General features: G+C 39.2%; 1 protein-coding gene and 1 long non-coding RNA gene across 6 annotated transcripts in view; one reads left to right on the top strand and one right to left on the bottom strand.

Moving 5' to 3' along the window:
• The window catches only part of LOC124556796 (formin-binding protein 1-like), a 358,048-nt gene extending 352,473 nt beyond the window's left edge, over window positions 1–5,575 (bottom strand). For 4 of the 5 annotated variants that reach the window (XM_047130808.1, XM_047130809.1, XM_047130812.1 and 1 more), the window contains exon 1: window positions 5,348–5,574. In XM_047130808.1, coding sequence (XP_046986764.1) covers window positions 5,348–5,371 — 24 coding nt within the window. In that variant the 5' untranslated portion in view covers window positions 5,372–5,574. Of the gene's footprint in view, window positions 1–5,347 lie in introns of all 5 variants that reach the window. The other variant, XM_047130811.1, reaches the window with a different exon arrangement.
• Window positions 5,576–5,590: 15 nt separating this feature from the next.
• The window catches only part of LOC124556797, a 65,016-nt gene continuing 50,842 nt past the window's right edge, over window positions 5,591–19,764 (top strand). Inside the window, exons 1-3 of the long non-coding RNA XR_006968693.1 lie at window positions 5,591–5,723; window positions 5,815–5,910; window positions 18,421–18,594. This is a non-coding gene — a long non-coding RNA (uncharacterized LOC124556797). The remainder of the gene's footprint in view (window positions 5,724–5,814; window positions 5,911–18,420; window positions 18,595–19,764) is intronic.

The following is a 19,764-nucleotide window of genomic DNA, read 5'->3' as shown; positions in this document are numbered from 1 at the left end:
TTTTCTGTAAAGCTCCATTTATATGAGCCCTGGTTTGGTTTGGTTTTGTTTTGCCTTAGGGCGCAAAAAAAAAAAAAAAAAAAAAAAAAACTGAGGTCATACGCGCCCAAGTCAAAACTATAGAACAAGAAGACAGAGGGGTTAAAAACGACTATACGTCAGTCCCAATTAACATAAGAGAAGACAGCTAAAAACGGGCACGTGTAGAACGGGCTAAAAAAACACCATACAGAAACAGAAGTCCGAAACTAAAAATTAAATGGCCTTAGCCATATTGCTTTGGCGGATAAAAAGTAAAACGCGGTCGACAGCCCGCACGTCATTTGCTAAAACGGCCGATAACTCAAGACGGCAAACCCAAGTGGGAACGTAAACGTTTAAAAAATGGGCATTCCAGTTTCCCCTCAGCAATGGACACGGGCTATACGCCTGTACTGGAAATTAAACAATAATGTTATTGCATATTTTCTCTTTAGTGTGCTGTGTTTTATAGGATTTTTTTTCAGAAATGAGGCCGGTAAAACAACATATTGAATACTTATTAGAGGCAGCTTTTCAACCAGAAGTTCTAATATGAACCATAGAACCTCTTCGCCAGTTCAGCAAGGTCATCAACACTGACCATAAGTTTCACGTCACTTTTAAGTCTGAAGATTAGCTGTAAACAGCACTATTCATAAATCTGGTAATGAGGCCAACAAGATTTGTGGTTAGCTAGTCAACTCCGTGAAGCTATGAGGTGGAGAGTTTCTAAAAACCAATATATTTCACAACATACCGCCAGTCAATATTATAAGAACATTTCCAGAACATTCTGGTGACTTAAGCACAATTCCGTAAGAAAAAACACACTGGATGCATGTTCATTTATTTCCCGAAATTCGACTATGTAATTAACAGAATGGAAAAAATACTCTAGTAACGTCTTCAGTATGAGAGTTCTCGTAAAAATTTCTTACTGTACATCTCTAAAATCTACCAGCTGGACAACGATGCGTCAGCACATCATTACCGGCAGGTGGAAATAATGTCGTACTGAGAAACATTTTAGCTAACATCGCGAGAAGAGACGTCTGCGGAATTGATGCGGAGCCTATTTACTCGAAATGATGATGTGCATAGTGATGTTGCAATCCGAAGAGCTTGAGAGCAGGTTGACAAAGCTGGTGAAAGTCATCTTACTGCAAATTTAGTTTCAAGAGTCATAGAGCGAACACGTTTTCAACTTTGTCTTTCCTTTTGCGACGTACTTTCGCGTCAACAATAAGATCGTTTGAGACTACGTCCAGTTTCTCTCAAGAGTGGATCGAGGATGTGGGGTAGGGATAGAAAAGGATGATATAGGGGTGAAAGGGTAGCACATTGTAATGTTAAAGGACCATTCCAGTTTTGCAGACAAGTTTGAGAATGCCGAGAAAAACTCAGACTGGAATACGAGCCAAAATTGATTCACAAGTCCAACATCTTATCGTTACGCACCTAGTTTCGTGCAGATTGGCAAAAGATACATAAAACTTGGATGAAGCTTCAGGAACTATTATTTCCCCACACCAGTGGCGGTGATGGAAAAAATAAAAACTGAATAAATTGCCGATATTGCTGGCAGCAACTTTTACATTATTCCCCATCCCCCCCTCTCTCTAGAGAGAGAGAGAGAGAGAGAGAGAGAGAGAGAGAGAGAGAGAGAGACCACGCGCCAGACAGATACTTCAGAGATATGCCACACCCAGCAGCTGCTCGCTGTGCACCTGGCAGCGTGGATTACCCCCAGCTTCCCCCGTCCCTCCACACGACGCCTTCCACTCGTCGAAACACTTCACAGTCCACGCAGCCGCGAAGGGGGCGCCTGCCAGAACAGTACATCGCCGGGGCAATCTACGGCTCACGACCACCATCTCCAGTCGCCACAAAACAGCTCTTCTTTCCCTGTCCGTCGGCACGATTTACTGACGAAACTCTATAATCAGTATTCGTTGCACGTTTGCCTCACGTCCGCTTTCGCCAAGCCTGAGAATAATCCCAGCGGCCTGTTTCCGGAGTCGGATGCTCTGTAACACTCGGGAGCACCCAAGCCTGGAAATGTCTCTCCCTAAGTTACAAATAGTGTAGTCGGATTTCTTAAAGAATAAAAACAATTTCCAACAATGTTCACTCTATATTACGAATATTTTAGTTTTGTCCACTTCACAAATAACTAGTTTCAGCAGTTAGCATCATCCGATTTCTTACAATCTGTGGTAAAATATAAGAACATTGAAATACAACAGTGTCCAACCTCCTAAACGTTCATCTTGGTACACCTGACGCACAATTATTTTTTCATCCTATTCTATCCATATTTTTGTCCAGATTGTGACGATTATTTGATTCCATTTTAACAAGATCGTAAAGTAATCATGTAGGTTTCTCGGAAAGATATAGGCCTATGAAGGAGCATAAAGAGTTTAACATCTGGTTGACGTCATTAGAAATGGTGCACTACCTCGTATTGGGAAGGAAATCGTTTATTTGCTTGTTGAAGGAAAAATCGCCTGTATCGATGTAAGAAAAGCACGAAATCTAAACTATGATGGACCGAATGGGAATCCGAAGTGCGCTCCTTCGCCACCGCCTGCATAATCTTTGAGAATCTCCGTGCATCTCTCTGGGTGATTTTATACTCTCGATTCGTCGCAAAACGGAAACTAGATATGCCATAGATACAAGAGATATTGTTGAGGATACCCCGTGTTATGAGATTTATCGTCTAGTCTGCAGCTGCATCTGGCGTCTACATTCGCGAAACCAAAGACATCTTCCATTCCTCGGTGTTGGTGTCCATCGTTTAATGTCAAAGTAATAACACAATAAAAACATTGATTTCTTGCTTGATACAACAATAACATTTTGTTTGAGTCTACGCCAATAAAGTCACTCGAAGATGGCCAGATGACACAATAACACTATATTCATACAAATAAGTCTACCCTTACTTGAGGATTGCATTAGTCCTATAGAGTCTCGAGAACTAACTTGCCTGGAAACTGATTGTTTCGTCAATTACCAGTGTACTGAATGTAACTTTGTTAGGCGTTCTAGGATTATATGGAATTCTCGATATCAATGCAGTACCCCAACGCCAGTCTGAAGCAACTGTCAAACACACTTCGACATGGAAATCCGATGGGAAAAATCCTTTACAAACCTATACAGCTGTCGTATTTATGTGTGTCAATGTTTCTTCCTAAGCAGACTGATTCTAAATGTTTCGAAGTTTTAACTATTTTTTTCCTTTAGGTACATTAGAAATATTGGGCTAGTTGTTACTGGCTTAACTTATATAGGCCTACACATCAGTGTGATCAACGAAATGCTGATTTGATCAACAACAATGTGCGTTAACGATATCTAGATGATTTATTCGGTACGGGATGGTTACCATCATTAATTTTCTTGGGTAACCTAAATCACTTCTGGTCATTGCCTGACAGTAATTCGGATGTGATCACAAATTTCTTCAGTGTAATAACGCTTCGTACAGGATGACCTACCAGCTGTGGGTCATTAACCAGCACTCGTGACTGCACGCATATTCTGCAGAAAAAAGTCAAATTCGCTGTAAAATTAGAAGGAATTATAAAAAGCCACTCTGAGCTGCATTTTTGCGAACGACTCTGCTGAAAACAAGGCACACCAAGGAAATTTCTCTGTAAAATATCCAAAGCTTCTTTCATGTCAAAACTTAGCACTGCTACAATCGAAATTTGTCTATCGTTTATAATCACATTCTGTCGCTGTAATATATATATATATATATATATATATATATATATATATATATATATATATATATAACTTATCGCTGTGGACCACAGCATTACGCCAAACCAGCTGTCTGGATTTCGTGAGACACGACCTACATGGTATGTGACGTATGTACTGTATCAACGGTTTTTCTAACAACTGTAAAAGAAACCGGTAGGAACGAACTTCTGCGCGTCCAAGGGCGTCACTCAGCTGGCTAACGAAAAACGTATACCCAATGTAGATCAACTGTATACTTGCTATCTACATCAGGGGGCAATTATCACCACGCCGAGGCCTGTTGCAGTTTACACAAATGTCAGGCGTTTGTGAAACGCCGGGCAATGATCCATACAACAACATTTAGGCGTGGAACTGTTTGGGTTTGTTTGCTTAGTGCTTAATTCACTTCATACTTATCATCATACACATTTACAGTAAAAAATATAAAAACTTGGGACCTATAATGTAGTGAATGCTTCGAGCTACAGTCCCGAAAAAAGCGCAAAGCTGGTGGCATTCTAACAACAAATCTGCTTTCTCGACTAGTGGAAGCTACACCTGACACGAATTCATGCTTGTGTTCACAAGCGTCGTCTACTGACAAGGCGTAAACAGTACGTAGCAACATTTGTTCGAGTGGATACATATGATTAAAAACGATCAATTTACTTTCTTTCCACAACGACGGATCATGGGGGCAAATATAGCCAATTAACGTGAGCGCAAGCATTTATTATTTGAGCAGCGGTATGTTGGTACACATTTTACCGTCCTTTTTTTCGTAACTGGCGTTTCTTAAGACACATGCCTTGTAATGATATATTAAATAGTGAAATATTGTAATTACTTTTCTATTTATAAGATTACTGTTCACTAATATAAACAGAAACATGTCGAATTGAAAATATTTTGCTATCAGTCGCTAGGTTCGTATGCGAAAATTCACGGTAATCTGCACGTAACTATAGCAATAGCAACAAGCGTCACGACATAAACAAATGCATACTGTCTTTCTATACGCCGGTTCCACGCCGTTGAAGTGACAAATTATTCATGGACGTAACTACCTATCGCTAGATTTTGAATGAAAACTGAAAATGCTGAAACTAGAAAGGAAGCTTCCTTTATTTTTTTTTTAAGTTATAGAACACACAGATAGTAAGCAAAACAAATACCTGCGTCACAATAATAATGTCAAATTTAATAATAAACAACTAATCGTTAATCACACGAATATTCCACAGGAGTTCGTGGTTTTCGTTTTGTATGTCAGAATGCAGATAAATCCACGACACTGATGCTGCCGAATACCATAAAAGTTAGTTCCACCTGACAGGTAAGCGATGAAGAGGAGGGGGAAAAAAAAAGTCATACGCCCTGTAATGTTACCACAGTTGCGAGGTACATCACATGAAGAAAATCGATCAGTGTGACTGATACCATAAATAAGACATGGTACATTACAATAATACTTCTAAATAAAACATATACTGCAGATATTTTGTATTTGGCTCAAACATATACCGTGCGTTTTCTTCGTTTTTCTAAGTATAAGGCTTACCCATAGTTCCGTTCCCCAACTCATTTTAGTGACACAAATCCCTATAGAAGATAAAGTACTACAGCACCACTCTTCTTAGCTCACACACACTGATAAATAATGCACATAACCACTACGAAGACGCAATAAACGACAACATGGCTGCATTTCTTCACTCCATTATCACTACTCTCCACGAGTGTCTGCTACAGACTGCCCGTAGCTCAGCTTTGGGAGTTGCTTTCGCACAAAAGCACCATCTTACAGCAATTCCTCGAACGAGTTCCACCTATCGACAGTAGATGGCAGGAGAGTACGGACGGAGGTCGTCGATAGCGTATTTAGCACAGAAGCTGGCTGCTCGTTTGTGACAAGAAGTGGTTAATGCTGCACATAGGTTAATAGGAAAACATTTTATAATTAATGTTGCTATCAATATTCGTGTGGCGCTGTAGCCTAATGGAATCCTCTCCTTTCCTTTTTTACAGCCAAGTTACTACCGTATTTTACCGTAGTCATTAAAATTAAGTACGGTACACACAAGTCGCAGGTATAAGCTTGCGAAAATTGCTCGGCAGTCACTGGTAAGAAACTAAAACGTCGGTACGATGAATGCAATATATACAATAGCACTAAATTCGCCCACTTTTCGTGGGATCTGTTGTGTGTGCATGGAGAAAGAACATTTTTATGGAAAGAGATTACTAAACCAACCCTCCCCCCACCCCCAAAATAATCAAATTTTAGTATTCCCACTGATACACATGGCATACTGGGAATAGAAACAATCCCCATAACATACGTCCCATCCCTCCTGTGTAGTTGGGATGAATGTACATGGAATCAGATCTAGCACAGATTGTGTTCCAGTTACTTAATCCACTTTGCTGAATTAAGATCTCAGCGAGAAGAAGCAATCAAATACATAAGAAATATCCATTTTGACAGCAGAAATGTACTTTTATGAGAGTTTTCAATTCGTAGGGTAAAAAATAAGATAACTAATTTATTTTGGAAGAGAAGAGAAAATAACAATTTACAATTTGTGGCAAACAGCTAAAGAGAGATTTATAACTGACTTTTGTCATATTTTCTTATTAGTTGCAATAGTATACATTTTTATGTTACACACCAGATCTATTCAGTGGACAAATTTTTAGTTCGTTGAACACAGGTCTATTTCTGGTTCATTAATGTAATTTTATTGATAACTGGTGATTTCTCAGCAGCTGTGGTGTATAGCTTTTCAAATTAAAATTTGTCACTTGCACAGTTTAGGTGCAAAAAGATATTCCAGTAGTGCAGCTGAAAATGGAATTTTATATTGTATACCACTCATCTTTATGCTTGGACTGTATGCCCGAGAAACAGTAGAAAACTATGAATACTGCCCCATCTGTGAGCTTACCCACCATTGCTAACCATGAAAATGTAATATTCTCAAAATGAAAATTTTAATTTTGAAGTCATTCCTGGTTTGTTTAGAAGTAAAAACTGAATTGATTGCATGTTATAAACTAAAAATATATCCAGTAATACAGTATGTCATATTGTTTTTTAAGCTGTGAAATGGTACTTAACTGTCTAGTATTTTAGACTTAATACTAAAAACAGTGTTTGAACCATCTGCATTAAAGAAAGATTTTAATTTCTATCCAAAATCACTGGTATTTGATAATGAAGATGGTGAAAAGAAATATGGTGTGCGTGATTGCTTGATACACACTACCATGCTGCAGCAATTCCCTTAGATATTTGCATGTGAACTGGTACATTACAGTGTAAAGAACTTGCATGGATCTGCAAAATGTGGATGTCAATATGCTATTGGAAACATAATGTACTGTTTTTGTTTGGTTATGAAGATGGCCAATGTTAACAGCTTTCCAGCAGTACCTACTTAATCAGTCACAGTCCATTCTGAAAGTTAAAATGTGATACATGTAACAGTTTGTTAGTTGAAGTGGGTACTCTTTGCATCCTTTAAAATGTCTCCTTGAAGATCGTAACGAAGTTACCCCACAGTTTTGTGAAGCATCACACCTTTTGCATGTGTAGGCTTCTCACCACTGTATATTTAAGTGTGCCAAATTGTGATATATGGTACACTATGTGATAAAAAGTATCCAGACACCTGGCTGAAACTGACTTGCAAGTTCGTGGCGCCTTCCATTGGCAATGCTGGAATTCAGTATGGTGTTGGCCCACCCTTAGCCTTGATGACTGCTTCCACTCTCACAGGCATACATTCAATCAGGTGCTGGACAGTTTCTTGGGGAATGGCAGCCCATTCTTCACGGAGTGGTGCACTGAGGAGAGGTATCGACGGTTCGGTGAGGCCTCGCACCAATTCGGCGTTCCAAAACATCCCAAAGGTGTTCTATAGGATTCAGGTCAGGACTCTGTGCAGGCCAGTCCATTACAGGGATGTTATTGTCGTGTAACCACTCCACCACAGGCCGTGCATTAGGAACAGGTGCTTGATCGTGTTGAAAGATGCAATTGCCACCCCCAATTGCTCTTCAACAGTGGGAAGCCAGAAGGTGCTTAAAACATCAGTGTACGTCTGTGCTGTGATAGTGCCATGCAAAACAACAAGGGGTGCAAGCCCCCTCTATGAAAAACACGACCACACCATAACACCACTGCATCTGAATTTTACTGTTGGCATTTCACACACTAGCAGATGATGTTCACCAGGCATTCGCCATACGCAACCCTGCCATTGGATCGCCACATTGTGTTCTGTGATTCATCACTCCACACAACGTTTTTCCACTGTTCAATCATCCAATATTTACTCTCCTTACACCAAACAAGGTGTCATTTGGCATTTACCGGTTTGATGTGTGGCTTATGAGCAGCTGCTTGACCATGAAATCCAAGTTGTCTCACCTCCTGCCTAACTGTCATAACACTTGCAGTGGATCCTGGTGTAGTTTGGAATTCCTGTGTGATGGTCTGGATAGAGGTCTGCCTATTACACATTATGACCCTCTTCAACTGTCTGTGGTCTCTGTCAGTCAACAGATGAGGTTGGCCTGTATGCTTTTGTGTTGTACGTGTCCCTTCATGTTTCCACTTCACTATCACATCAGAAACAATGGACCTGGGGATGTTTAGGAGTGTGGAAATCTCGTGTACAGATGTATGACACAAGTGACACCCAATCACCTGACTGCACTCAAAGTCTGTGAGTTCCATGGTGCATCCATTCTGCTCTCTCACAATGTCTAATTACTATTTAGGCCACTGATGTGGAGTACCTGGCAGTAGGTGGCAGCACAATGCACCTAATATGAAACACGTATGTTTTCGGGGATGTTCAGATACTTTTGATCACATAGTGTATATGGGCAAGTGTGACTTCAGCCACAGTGTACAGTCTTAATGAAGGAGCCACAGAGCACAATAACTTACCAAAATCATTGCAGTCTTACTCCTTAGTAATTTGATAATTGTCTAAATCATGATACTAGTTTATTATACATGAAATTGCAAACTCATGCTGGAGGAGGTTCTTAGTATAAGTGAAATTTTAATTTAGCTTGTGCACTGCTGCAGCTGCTTGGAATGTTGTCCCAATGCACCACATTCATGTGGGTTGGCTTGGAATAACCAGAGAGCTCTGTTAGCACAGCAGAAGAAACTCCAGGAGGAAGCTACAAACTGATCACAACACATGAAGTAAATAAAACTATGCCAACTAGACAAGACGGGAGGGGCACCAGGGATGCAGCTGACTTTGTCCAGCTAAAATGCTACCTTGCTTTACAAGAAACCAACTTTATTAGCGTTAGTATATATTTGAGAAGTAGCAGTCTGGCTCCAGACCAAATGGATGCTGTCTGGCCTTCTGAAGATTAGTCTGAGGTTGCTGTCGAACCTTAGGTGGCTGCCTAGTGGACTGCTGAGTTTGTCACCATATCCACTGCTTTGCTGACTGTTACCACCGAACTGGTCATCCTTGACACTAAGTCAGTAACTTTGTTAAGTTTGGAAATTAGTGAAAAGTTCATATAGTATAGGTTCAGTTCTTTGTTTACTTTTGTTTTGTCATGTAAACAATACAGATATAATCATTTCTATTTATCTGGAAGTTTTGAATATTAACTGAGTAATCTAGGAAATTATTCTTGTTTAATTTGGACTAAAGCTAAAATTTGTTTGACATGAGTGAGAAGTGTATCATTTGTGTAGGATTTTACTTCCACAATGTGGTGTGAGGGTTGTTGCAGTTTCTTTCACGTGGCTGACTGTAGTGGGATGGGAAGTGGAGGAATAAACAAGGCTCATTGGTTGTGTAGGATTTGCTGTAGAGATAGGAAGATAGTGGAAGAGTAGGGCAAGATTGCTGCCCTTCAGACAGAACTTGATAAGGCAAAACAAGATCTGGAGTGGTTAAGAGGGAGAAGGGAAAAGAGAGGGGGAATTGACACCAGTTTATAGAAAAAATGAGGATAGGACTTTCTCTGAAAAACAGGTTCAATCTGTTGTCACAGTTGTAAACTGATGAGCCACAAGTAGATGTAGGAGTAGAAAGGACACAACAAACTTTCAAAAAGTATTTGAGAAGTAAGAAGTCAGAAAAAGTTGTGAAGAAGAAAAAAGTTTTGTTGTTAGGTAGTTCACATGTTAGAAGTGTTGGCCAACTGTTGCAGGATGAACTAGGATCACAAGTTTTTTTTAAACTTAGTGCAAGTGTGGATCAGGTGATAGAGGCTGCAGGTTCACTTTGCAAAGACTTCACAAAGGAAGACATCGTGGTAATAGTGGGTGGGGCAGGCAACAGCATATACAGGCGCCCTAATTATTCAATTGAGGGAGATCTGGTAAAAATAGCTTCGGCTACAAGACACACTGGTGTTTGGCTTATATCTGTTCTGAGGCACCATGACCGGCCTCTTTTAAACTCTTCCGTTAGGAGAGTTAATTTAGAGATGGAACAGCTGCTGGGATCAGGTATGGGGTCTCATATCTGTGTGGTTCCTGTTGGCTCTATCAGTAGGTTGGACTATACTAGGCATGGCCTTCACCTCACTATGAAAGGGAAGGGAAAACTGTCTGGGCTGATAGCAAATAACTCAAGAAGGCGGGGAGGGGGGGGGGGGGGCGCTATCACAAGCGGTAAAGTACCAGTGGTTACAAGTGACAGAACAGCAGTTTTTAGGGTAGGGAGGGTAGAAAAAAAAGATGTTCAGAGACAGGCTTAAAATTACATTCAAATTGAAGAAACAGGCAGCCAGAAAGCAAATTTTAATGTACACAATTCATGCAGACAGCCTCTGCTTGAAACTGGAGATATTCAAAAATTGATGGAAAAATTAGGTTCATCCAGTTGTAATTCAGCCAGTGCACAAAATCAATTATCCTTATTGCCTCAGTATATCCAAGGACTAAGGGCTAAGTTTAATGAGTTGCTTTATTAGTGTTGAAGAATTAGAGTTGAGCAAATCAGTTGATATAATGTGCCCCTATGAACATGATGTGAAAACTGGTATATATATGTTAAATGTTACATGATTCAAGTTAGCTTCTTTCTTCTGTAGAGAAAATATGGAGAAAGGAGTTGCCACATTTGTCAGAAACTGTTTTGATTTCAAGAATACTGATATTAATAAATTTTGCTGAGAGCATCACTCATAAGCTTCTGCAACAGAAGTAATATTTCTTAATAAGTCCTTTTTAATAGTAAGTATAAACACAGCACCTTCCGAAAACTTTAACCTCTTAATAAAAAATCTGGAATCTCTGTTGTCCCACCTCACAGTAAAAAATAGAGAAATACTGGTTGCTGGTGATTTTAATGTGGATTTATTGAAAAGCTCTGTCAGCGAACAATTATTGCAACCAGTAACACTGTTATTCAATTTAATTCCTATTGTGAACTTTGCAACTGGGACATGTAAATGTTCTGAGACTGCTATTGATAATATCTTTGTAGACAGATCTAGGAAAAAAGTCATACCTCAAAACCAATAGTAAATGGGCTATCTGAACATGACATGCAGCATCTTGTGTTAAATGTTGCAACTAGTCTGGATAAAAAAATCTATTCAATCTCCATACAGGAGGGTAATAAATCAGTCAAAAATTGAGAAGTTTAGGAGATTGCTCAAAGACATGAACTGGATAGGTATTTACAGTACTTCCGACTCAAATGGAAAATACAAAGCATTCATTAATAAAGTTACTTCCTCTTTTGAAAATTGTTTTCCCCTAAAGGTAACTCAAATCAAACAGAAGTCTAAAAATAAACCATGGATTACACAATGAATAAATATATCGTGGGACAAAAGGGAGACTGTATATACTATCCAGGAACAGCTCTATTGTTAGCATTGTAATGCATTACAAAGAATACTGTAAAATATTGAAGCAAGTAATCCAGAAATCTAAGCAGCTTTATTATGAGAAAAAGGTAATTACACGAGGCAACAAAATAAAAACCATACGGGATATAGTGAAGACAGAGACAAATAGGGCCAAAAAGAATGAGGAACAGATAGCTCTAAAACAAGTGAGACATTGGTAACAAGTGCATGTAGTGTTGAAAGCCTGTTAAACAAGTACTTTGTTTCTGTTACTGACAGCTTGGGGTTATCAGGTTCGGTAAACAGTGCAATTAAGTCTCTGAGATTAATCTTTACAAATACCTTCAGTAAAATGGAAATGGCACTCACATTTCCCAAAGAAGTAGTATACATAATAAAATCCTTAAGACTTAAGTATTCTAGTAGTTTTGATAATATATCAACAAAGTTAATTAAAGAGTGCTCATGCAAGTGGAGCTCTATCTTAAGTTATTTGTGTAAAGAATCTCTTATCAGCAAAACATTTCCAGACTGGCTAAAATATGCTGAAGTTAAGAGTTCTCTACAAAAAGGGTGATAAAGATATACCATCAAACTGTCGACCAATTTCACTTTTGCCACCATTATAAAAAATATTTTAAAAGGTTCTGTTCAATTACCACCTTAAGCATCCAAATGCAAATCATATATTGTCCAACTCACAGTTTGGGTTTCATAAGGGTTCTGATGTAGAGAAAGCTACTTATATATACAGTGAGAATCTACTTAACTCATTAGAAATAAATTAGAGGCAACTGCCATTTTCTGTGACCTGTCAAAAGCCTTTGACTGTGTGAATCACAGCATTCTATTAAGTAAATTAGAATATTATGGTGTCACTGGCAGTGCTGTGAAATGGTGTGAGTCTTATCTAACTAAAAGGAAACAAAGGGTGTCGTTGCAAAATACCTTTGCAGCAAGCGGTCAGTGTTCATGTGATTGGGAATTAATTATATGTGATATTTCCCAAGGCTTCATCTTGGGTCTGTTGATTTGTCTTGTGTACATTAATGACTTCTCATCTGTTACATTGCCAGATGCTAAGTTTATTTTGTTTGCAGATGATGCAGACATTGCAATAAGACCGAGCGGGGTGACGTAGTGGTTAGACACTGGACTCGCATTCGGGAGGACGACGGTTCAATCCCGCGTCTGGCCATCCTGATTTAGGTTTTCCGTGATTTCCCTAAATCACTCCAGGCAAATGCCGGGATGGTTCCTCTGAAAAGGCACGGCCGACTTCCTTCCCAATCCTTCCCTAATCCGATGAGACCGATGACCACGCTGTCTGGTCTCCTTCCCCAAACCAACCAACCAACCACTGCAATAAGTAGCAAGTCAAGTGAAGATTTAGAAATGGGTACTAATCAAATTTTCACTGGTATTAATAAATGGTTTAAAGCTAATTCAGTGCCATTAAAGTTTGAAAAGATTCACTGTATTTGTGATCATTGCACGTTGGCATCAAAAATATGCAATGGTCACATTTATGTGACTGGATTGTGTAATTTGTTTACCTGTTTTCTTGTTTTACAGAAGGTATGTTCACTCACAATTGAGTTTTTGTTATGTTTGAATGCCACCATAAATTCCATTGTGGCTTAATTCAGTTTAAAACAGGGACTGTAAAATAACACCCATTAGTGCACCAGATCCAGAGGCATTAACACTTGTTAGTAGTGGCATTTTTAACATATAGAGCTTAAAGTTTGTGTTTAATTTAGTTTTTTATGTTTTTTTTGGTTGTAACACTACCTAATTATGGACATAATTCTTCTACTGCACTTTTTGCTGCAAAAGCTAGATTTACAAGTGGAATAACGGGGGATTACAGCTGTTGTGAAATCATGATGGAGGAATTGGCTGCTGTCTGCGAATAACTGGAACCTGCATTCACAACTGTCAACCAGTTTCATATGACCACTGCAAAATGTGCTTTTGATGGGATGGCAGTGTGGCCTTGTGTTAAAAATGCATTGTGGACCTTTCTTGCTACTCATGTTGCTGGTGCGATCTGCAGAGAAATCCAGTCTGGCATGTGCTCACTCAGTGGTGGCTGGCAGGTGGTGTCCAAATCTGGACTTGTTTCATAGGGAAGGTTGTATGTGGAAAATGGCCAGAAGTCTCATAGCTCCACACTTATAACAAATATATTTGCAGTATTACCTCTCACTGATAATGAGATAGAGTTGGCAGGCCATGCCCTGTGCTCTTTCCTCTTTCGAGGTCTGGCAGCCCACAGAGGAAAGGAGGGACTGTTAGTTATAGACAGTTCCATTGTCAGGTGTGTGATGGCCCCATTGAAGGAAATAATGTCAGGGGAAGGGAGCAAATCAACTGTCACTTGGTATGTATCCTGGGAGGAATCATCCACTAGATGGAAGAGGATATGCCATGATCAACTGAGGTTGCAGTCATCTGCAGATCATTGCTCAAGTCCGCAATGATCATGTCTGAGGTCTGGGCTCTGAGACCACTCTTGATTCTTTGCTGACACTGATGGAAATGGTGATGAAAGTTAACCCAAATCATGAGGTCAGCCATGCACTATACACCAGAAATGACCATTGGATGCCAGAACATGTGTGGAATCCACTTCTTTTGTGGACAGGTGAAACTTGAATAGCTTTAGTTGAAGCAATTACAATGACAAATGAAGTAGCAAATGTGGCTTGTGAGAAATTAAACATCTTAATTGTTAACTGGCTGACCATTCACAGCAAAGTCCCAGAACTTCTGTGTCTCCTAGTAAGCAGTCACTCCTACATCATATTAGGAACTGAGAGTTGTTTGAAGCCCATAGTAGGGAGTGGGGAAATTTTTAACAACACTTGGATAATATATCAGAAAAATATATTAGATTCTCAAGAAGGAGAAAGAACATTAAGTCTAGTGTGGTCAAAAATGTGAAGAGAGTGGTTGCACTTGGCAGGGTGAGTGGTGGTGACAACAGGTTGAGAGGCCCAGTGAATACACTACTGACAGACAGAAATGCTTTTATTCAACTTTAATTACACATTTTGTGATTGACTCAATGAGGCAGATGCCTCACTCTGGTGACCCTGTCTGGTGCTGGCTCATGGACGGCTGCTTGCATTCAGTGAGGAGATGCTTGTGCAGACACCCTGTGATGCTGTAGACAGGCTGGAGGATGGTTGGCAGCCTCAGTAGGCATTGACTGTGGTGTAAGTGACACGGGATGCTGTGCTGTGACTGATTTCCTCTGGGGAACGGCCTCTCCTTGCAACTCAGCCTCGCACATGTTCACCGTGACAGTGAGTAGAGACCGTTGTGTGCAGGACAAGACACTGCCCCCTGGCAGGAGTCATACGACGGCTGGCTCGGATGGCAGGTCAGAGGTGCTGAGGCACCAAGTCCTGCAAGGCACTCAGTGCTGGTGGTGGCTGGTCCAAGTCAGTCTCAAGCCCGTGGCTGCTGCTTCCGGTGCCCAGTCATCTCATTGTACAGCAGAGCCCTGATGATATGGCGATGCTGCTTGACTTCAAAGTGTGTCTGCCTCAATATTCAGACCTATTTATACATCTCTTGTGTGCAGTTGTTACACCAAAACTTGGAACCCAGTCACTGGTGACATTGATCCACCCGCTACGGCAATTACTGCTGTGCGGTGCAGTTTTCTGCTGAGTGCAGCTAGTCTGTCTCGCAATCCTGCGTACATGTTGTTCTGACCCACATGTCATCGTGCTGCAGTTACCAGATTGTGCCTGCTTTTGCAATAATTCACAGCAGCATTCTTACCACTTCTTATTAACTTCATTAAGAACTGGCTAGTGACACTATAAATGAATCCATATGCAAATTGAGTAAACAGAGTTGGTGGACCTATATTAATAATCAGATGTTTAACTGGCAAACTAATTCAAACATATAACTCAGTAAATCATCCAAAAATAGCTTAAATTTAACATCACAGAAGTGTCTTGAGCGTATACTAGTTGTAGGTTGCAACTTTAACTAGACTAATATTGACTGGGAAACTTAACGCGTATATTATTGACAGTGACAATACACAGTCTTGTGAAATAATATCAAATACATTGTCAGACAGCTGCCCTGTACAGCTAATACAACAGCCCATATATGAAAAAAAAAACTTAAAACCTTCTGACTACAAAGAGACCTGACATTTTTTGGGAATGTCACCAATGAGAGGAGTATATTACTAAAGGAACAGTGGTGACAAAAGACAAAAATTTTATCAAGAATGCTTGGGGAGTATTTGTGTTTGATCAGATAGATAGACAGCCAGTAGTAGCATAGTGTTACTTAAAAGACAAAGCAGAACATTCAATTCAAATCTGACAAAATATATTTTGGTTAAAGCTCAAAGACATCAGAATCTCCAGTCTAGATAAATATATACCACATGAAATAATAAAAAGTGGCATTGATCCCCATTGTTTAATGGTACCATTTAGAGAATGTTGTGAAAACATGGACTGTTGTACTCTTGTTGCAAAAAAGACTGCAGGGAAGCTGACAGAACTTAATAGCAACTCATGTATCTGTAAGATAGGTCGTGCATGAAGTCTGTAATAATTTCCACAGTCAAAGCCAGACAAAAAGCTATCAGAAAATGCAAGGAAGTTCTGGTCATATATAAAGACAATGGACATTTCCAAAAATTACATTCAATCTCTTGTGGATCAGTGTGGTGTTGAAAGTGAAAACAGCAGCCAGAATTCTTAATTTCTGCATTTAAAAATGTATTTATACATGACAATACTACCGTATCCATGTTTGATCACACTACTGACCCATAAATAAGAGACATTTATACAAGGATGCCCAGGATTGAGTAACAGTTAAGACTACTTGAAACAAACAAGGCACCAATCATTGACAGAATTCCTGTTTGATTTTACATTGCATACACTGTGGACTTTGCCCATTTTACTAGCTCATATGTACTGGGAATGTTTTGGACAATGTGACTGGGAAAGAAACCACATCAATCCTATTAACAAAAAGGGTAAAAGAACAGATGCATGTAGGTACAGACCAATGTCACTAACATCCAGCATCCTAGAACAGATTCTAAGCTCAAACATTTTGACATTTCTCGAGCAAATGAAGCTTTTTGTCATAGAATCACCACAAATTCAGTAATAACCACTGTTGTGAAACAAGCTTGCGTTGTTCATACACGATATTGTGAAAATAGCAGATGCAGGTGAAGATCTAGATTTCTTCTCCCTAGGTCTCTGAATGGTTGTTGACACTGCACTCCAATTATGCCAATTCCTTCTTCCTAGGTCTCTGAATGGCGATTGACACTTCATTCCGATGGTACCTAGTAATCAATATATTATCATCTGAAATATCTCCACAGATACATGAATGGCTTGATGAAGTTTTGAGTAATATAACTCACTATGCTGTGCTGGGAGGCAAATGTTCAACAGAAACAAATGTGACATAGGAAATTCAGTATGGGAGCTTCATAAGACCTCTAATGTTTTCAGTATACATCATTGTCAGATTGTTCACAGACCATGCTGTTGTCTACAGGAAAGAGTAAGCAAGTGTAGGAAAACTTGGAAGAATTTGCACTTGGTGTAAATTAATGACTGACAGCTGTCTTTGCATGTGGAAAAAGGTGAGATGATAACTATAACAAATAAAAAGAATACAATAATGTGGGATTACAAGATTATAGTGAACATTTGGATCATGTCACATCATTTAAACGTTTAATGGTAATATTAAAATGAGATGAACATTGAAAATTTATAATAGGTAAGGTGAGTGGAAGACATATTTGCTATTAGAGTTCTGGGAAAGTGCAGTGCTGCTGTAAAGGGCATTAGAGGGACCAGCCCTAGGGTACTGCTCGAGTGTTTGGAATCATTGTGAAGTAGGTATGGCTGCAGACATTGAATGACATCATAAACATCAAGTTATGATTAAGACATGCCAATGTAGATGATACAGAAGTGTAACAGAGGTACCTTGGAAACTTAAATGGACAGACGATGTTCTCACGAAACCCTGTTGGGTAAATGTAGAGAATCAGTATTTGAGGAAGAATTAGCAACAGTTCTGCTACCACCATTGTATACCTCACACAGGGAATCATGAGATTTAAATAAAAGAGATTAGGATGTGTACGGAGGCATACAGGCAGTCATTTTTTCCTAGATACATTATGAGTGGAATAGGAAAGAAACTTGTTAATACTGGTATGTAGTACCCTCTGCCACACAATTACAAGATTATAGTGAACATTTGGATCATATTACATCACTTAAATGTTTAATGGTAATATTAAAATGAGGTGAACATTGAAAATTTATAATGGGTTTGTGGGTTATACATGTAGATGTAAACATAGATTCTGCACAGCTAACAGTGTACTCATTTATGAGAAGCATGGCTGTTCTGATGGCTCAGGAAGAATATCACAAATAGGGAGAGCTGCAGCACTGCTACAAATAAGCACCATAAAATATGCTTGTTGTCTGTATCCTTTTTATCCCTTTCCACAGTTTAGTTAATTCTGGCAATGCAGAGTGGTTCCTGCACAATGTGGGATTAAAGACTCACTAAATGTGGTTAATTGGGGAATGGATAAAGTTTCAGTGAGTTACAGAAGGGGTTATTAAACTTATACCACACTATGCTACTGCAAAAGTCAGGAAAATAGTATTATTTAATGTAATAGTGAGAGAATTGAAGAAATCATTGCCCATAGGTGAACACTGAAAATTTATTTTTCAGGTGTGAATATTACCAGACTGTCAGCTTAGTAAGTCATGTTTGAAGAATACTAACAGAAATTCCTTACAGAAGTATAGAAAACTGGTAGAAGCTGAACTTGGAGAAGATCAGTTTGGATTTCGAAGGAATGTTAAACACGTGAGGCAACGCTGACCCTAAGACTTGTCTTAAAAGGTAAGTTAAGGAAAGGCAACCTACATTTATTGCTTTTGTAGATTTGTAGAAAGCTTTTGATAATACAGACTGAAATCCACTTTTAAAGTTCTGATGGCAGCAGGGGTAAAATACAGGAAGCAAAAGTTTATGTACAACTTGTACAGAAACCAGACATCAGTTATAAGAGTCTAGGGGCATGAAAGGGAAACAGTGCTTGAGAAGTGAATAAGTCAGAGTTGTAGCGTGTCCCAAATGTTATTTAATTTGCACATTAAGCAAATGGCAAAAGAAATCATAGAGAAATGTGAAGAAGGTGTTAAAGTTCAGGGAGAAGAAATTTAAACCTTGAGGTTTGCTGACGACACTGTAATTCTGTCAGAGGCAGAAAAAGACTAGAAAGAGCAGTTGAACAGATTGGACAGTGTCTTCAAAGGGGAGTATCAAATGAACACTAGCAAAAGCAAAACAGGGATAATTGAATGTAGTAGAATTAAATCAGGTGATGCTGAGAGAATTAGATTAGGAAATGAGACACTAAAAGTAGTAGGTGAGTTTTGCTATTTGAACAGTAAAGAGACTGATGATAGCCAAAGTAGAGAAGATATAAAATCTGGATTGGTAACAGCAAGAAAAGCATTTCTGAAGAAGAGAAATTTCTTAACATTAACTGTAGATTTAACTATTGGGAAGTCTTTCTTGAAGGTATTTGTCTGGAGTGTAGCCTTGTATGGAAGTGAAAGTAAAGTGTAACAGATGTGCCTTGATAACTTAAAAGGAAAGGTGATGTTCTCACGAAACACTGTTGGGTAAATTTAGAGAACCAGTACTTGAGGAAGAATTAGCAAATGTTGTGTTGCATACCTCACATAGGGAATCACGAGAATAAAGTAAGAGAGATTAGGGTGCATACAGGCAGTCATTTTTTCCTTGGTATATTATGAGTGGAATAGGGCAGAAAATTGTTAATATTGGTATGTAGTCCCTCTGACACACAATATGCATTAGTTTGTGGGTTATACATGTAGATGTAGATTCTGTGCAGCTAACAGTGTACTCATTTATGAGAAGCATGGCTATTCTGATGGGTCAGAAAGAATGCCATGAATAGGGAGAGCTGCAGCTCTGCTACAAATAAGCACCATAAAATATACTTGTTGCTTGAATCCTCTTTTGTCCCTTTCCGCAATT

The sequence above is a fragment of the Schistocerca americana genome, chromosome X (genome assembly GCF_021461395.2).
Source record: "Schistocerca americana isolate TAMUIC-IGC-003095 chromosome X, iqSchAmer2.1, whole genome shotgun sequence".
NCBI classification, from domain to species: Eukaryota; Metazoa; Arthropoda; class Insecta; order Orthoptera; family Acrididae; genus Schistocerca; species Schistocerca americana.
The sequence above is the reverse complement of the archived record's forward strand: the minus strand, read 5'-3'. Positions and strand labels throughout refer to the sequence as shown.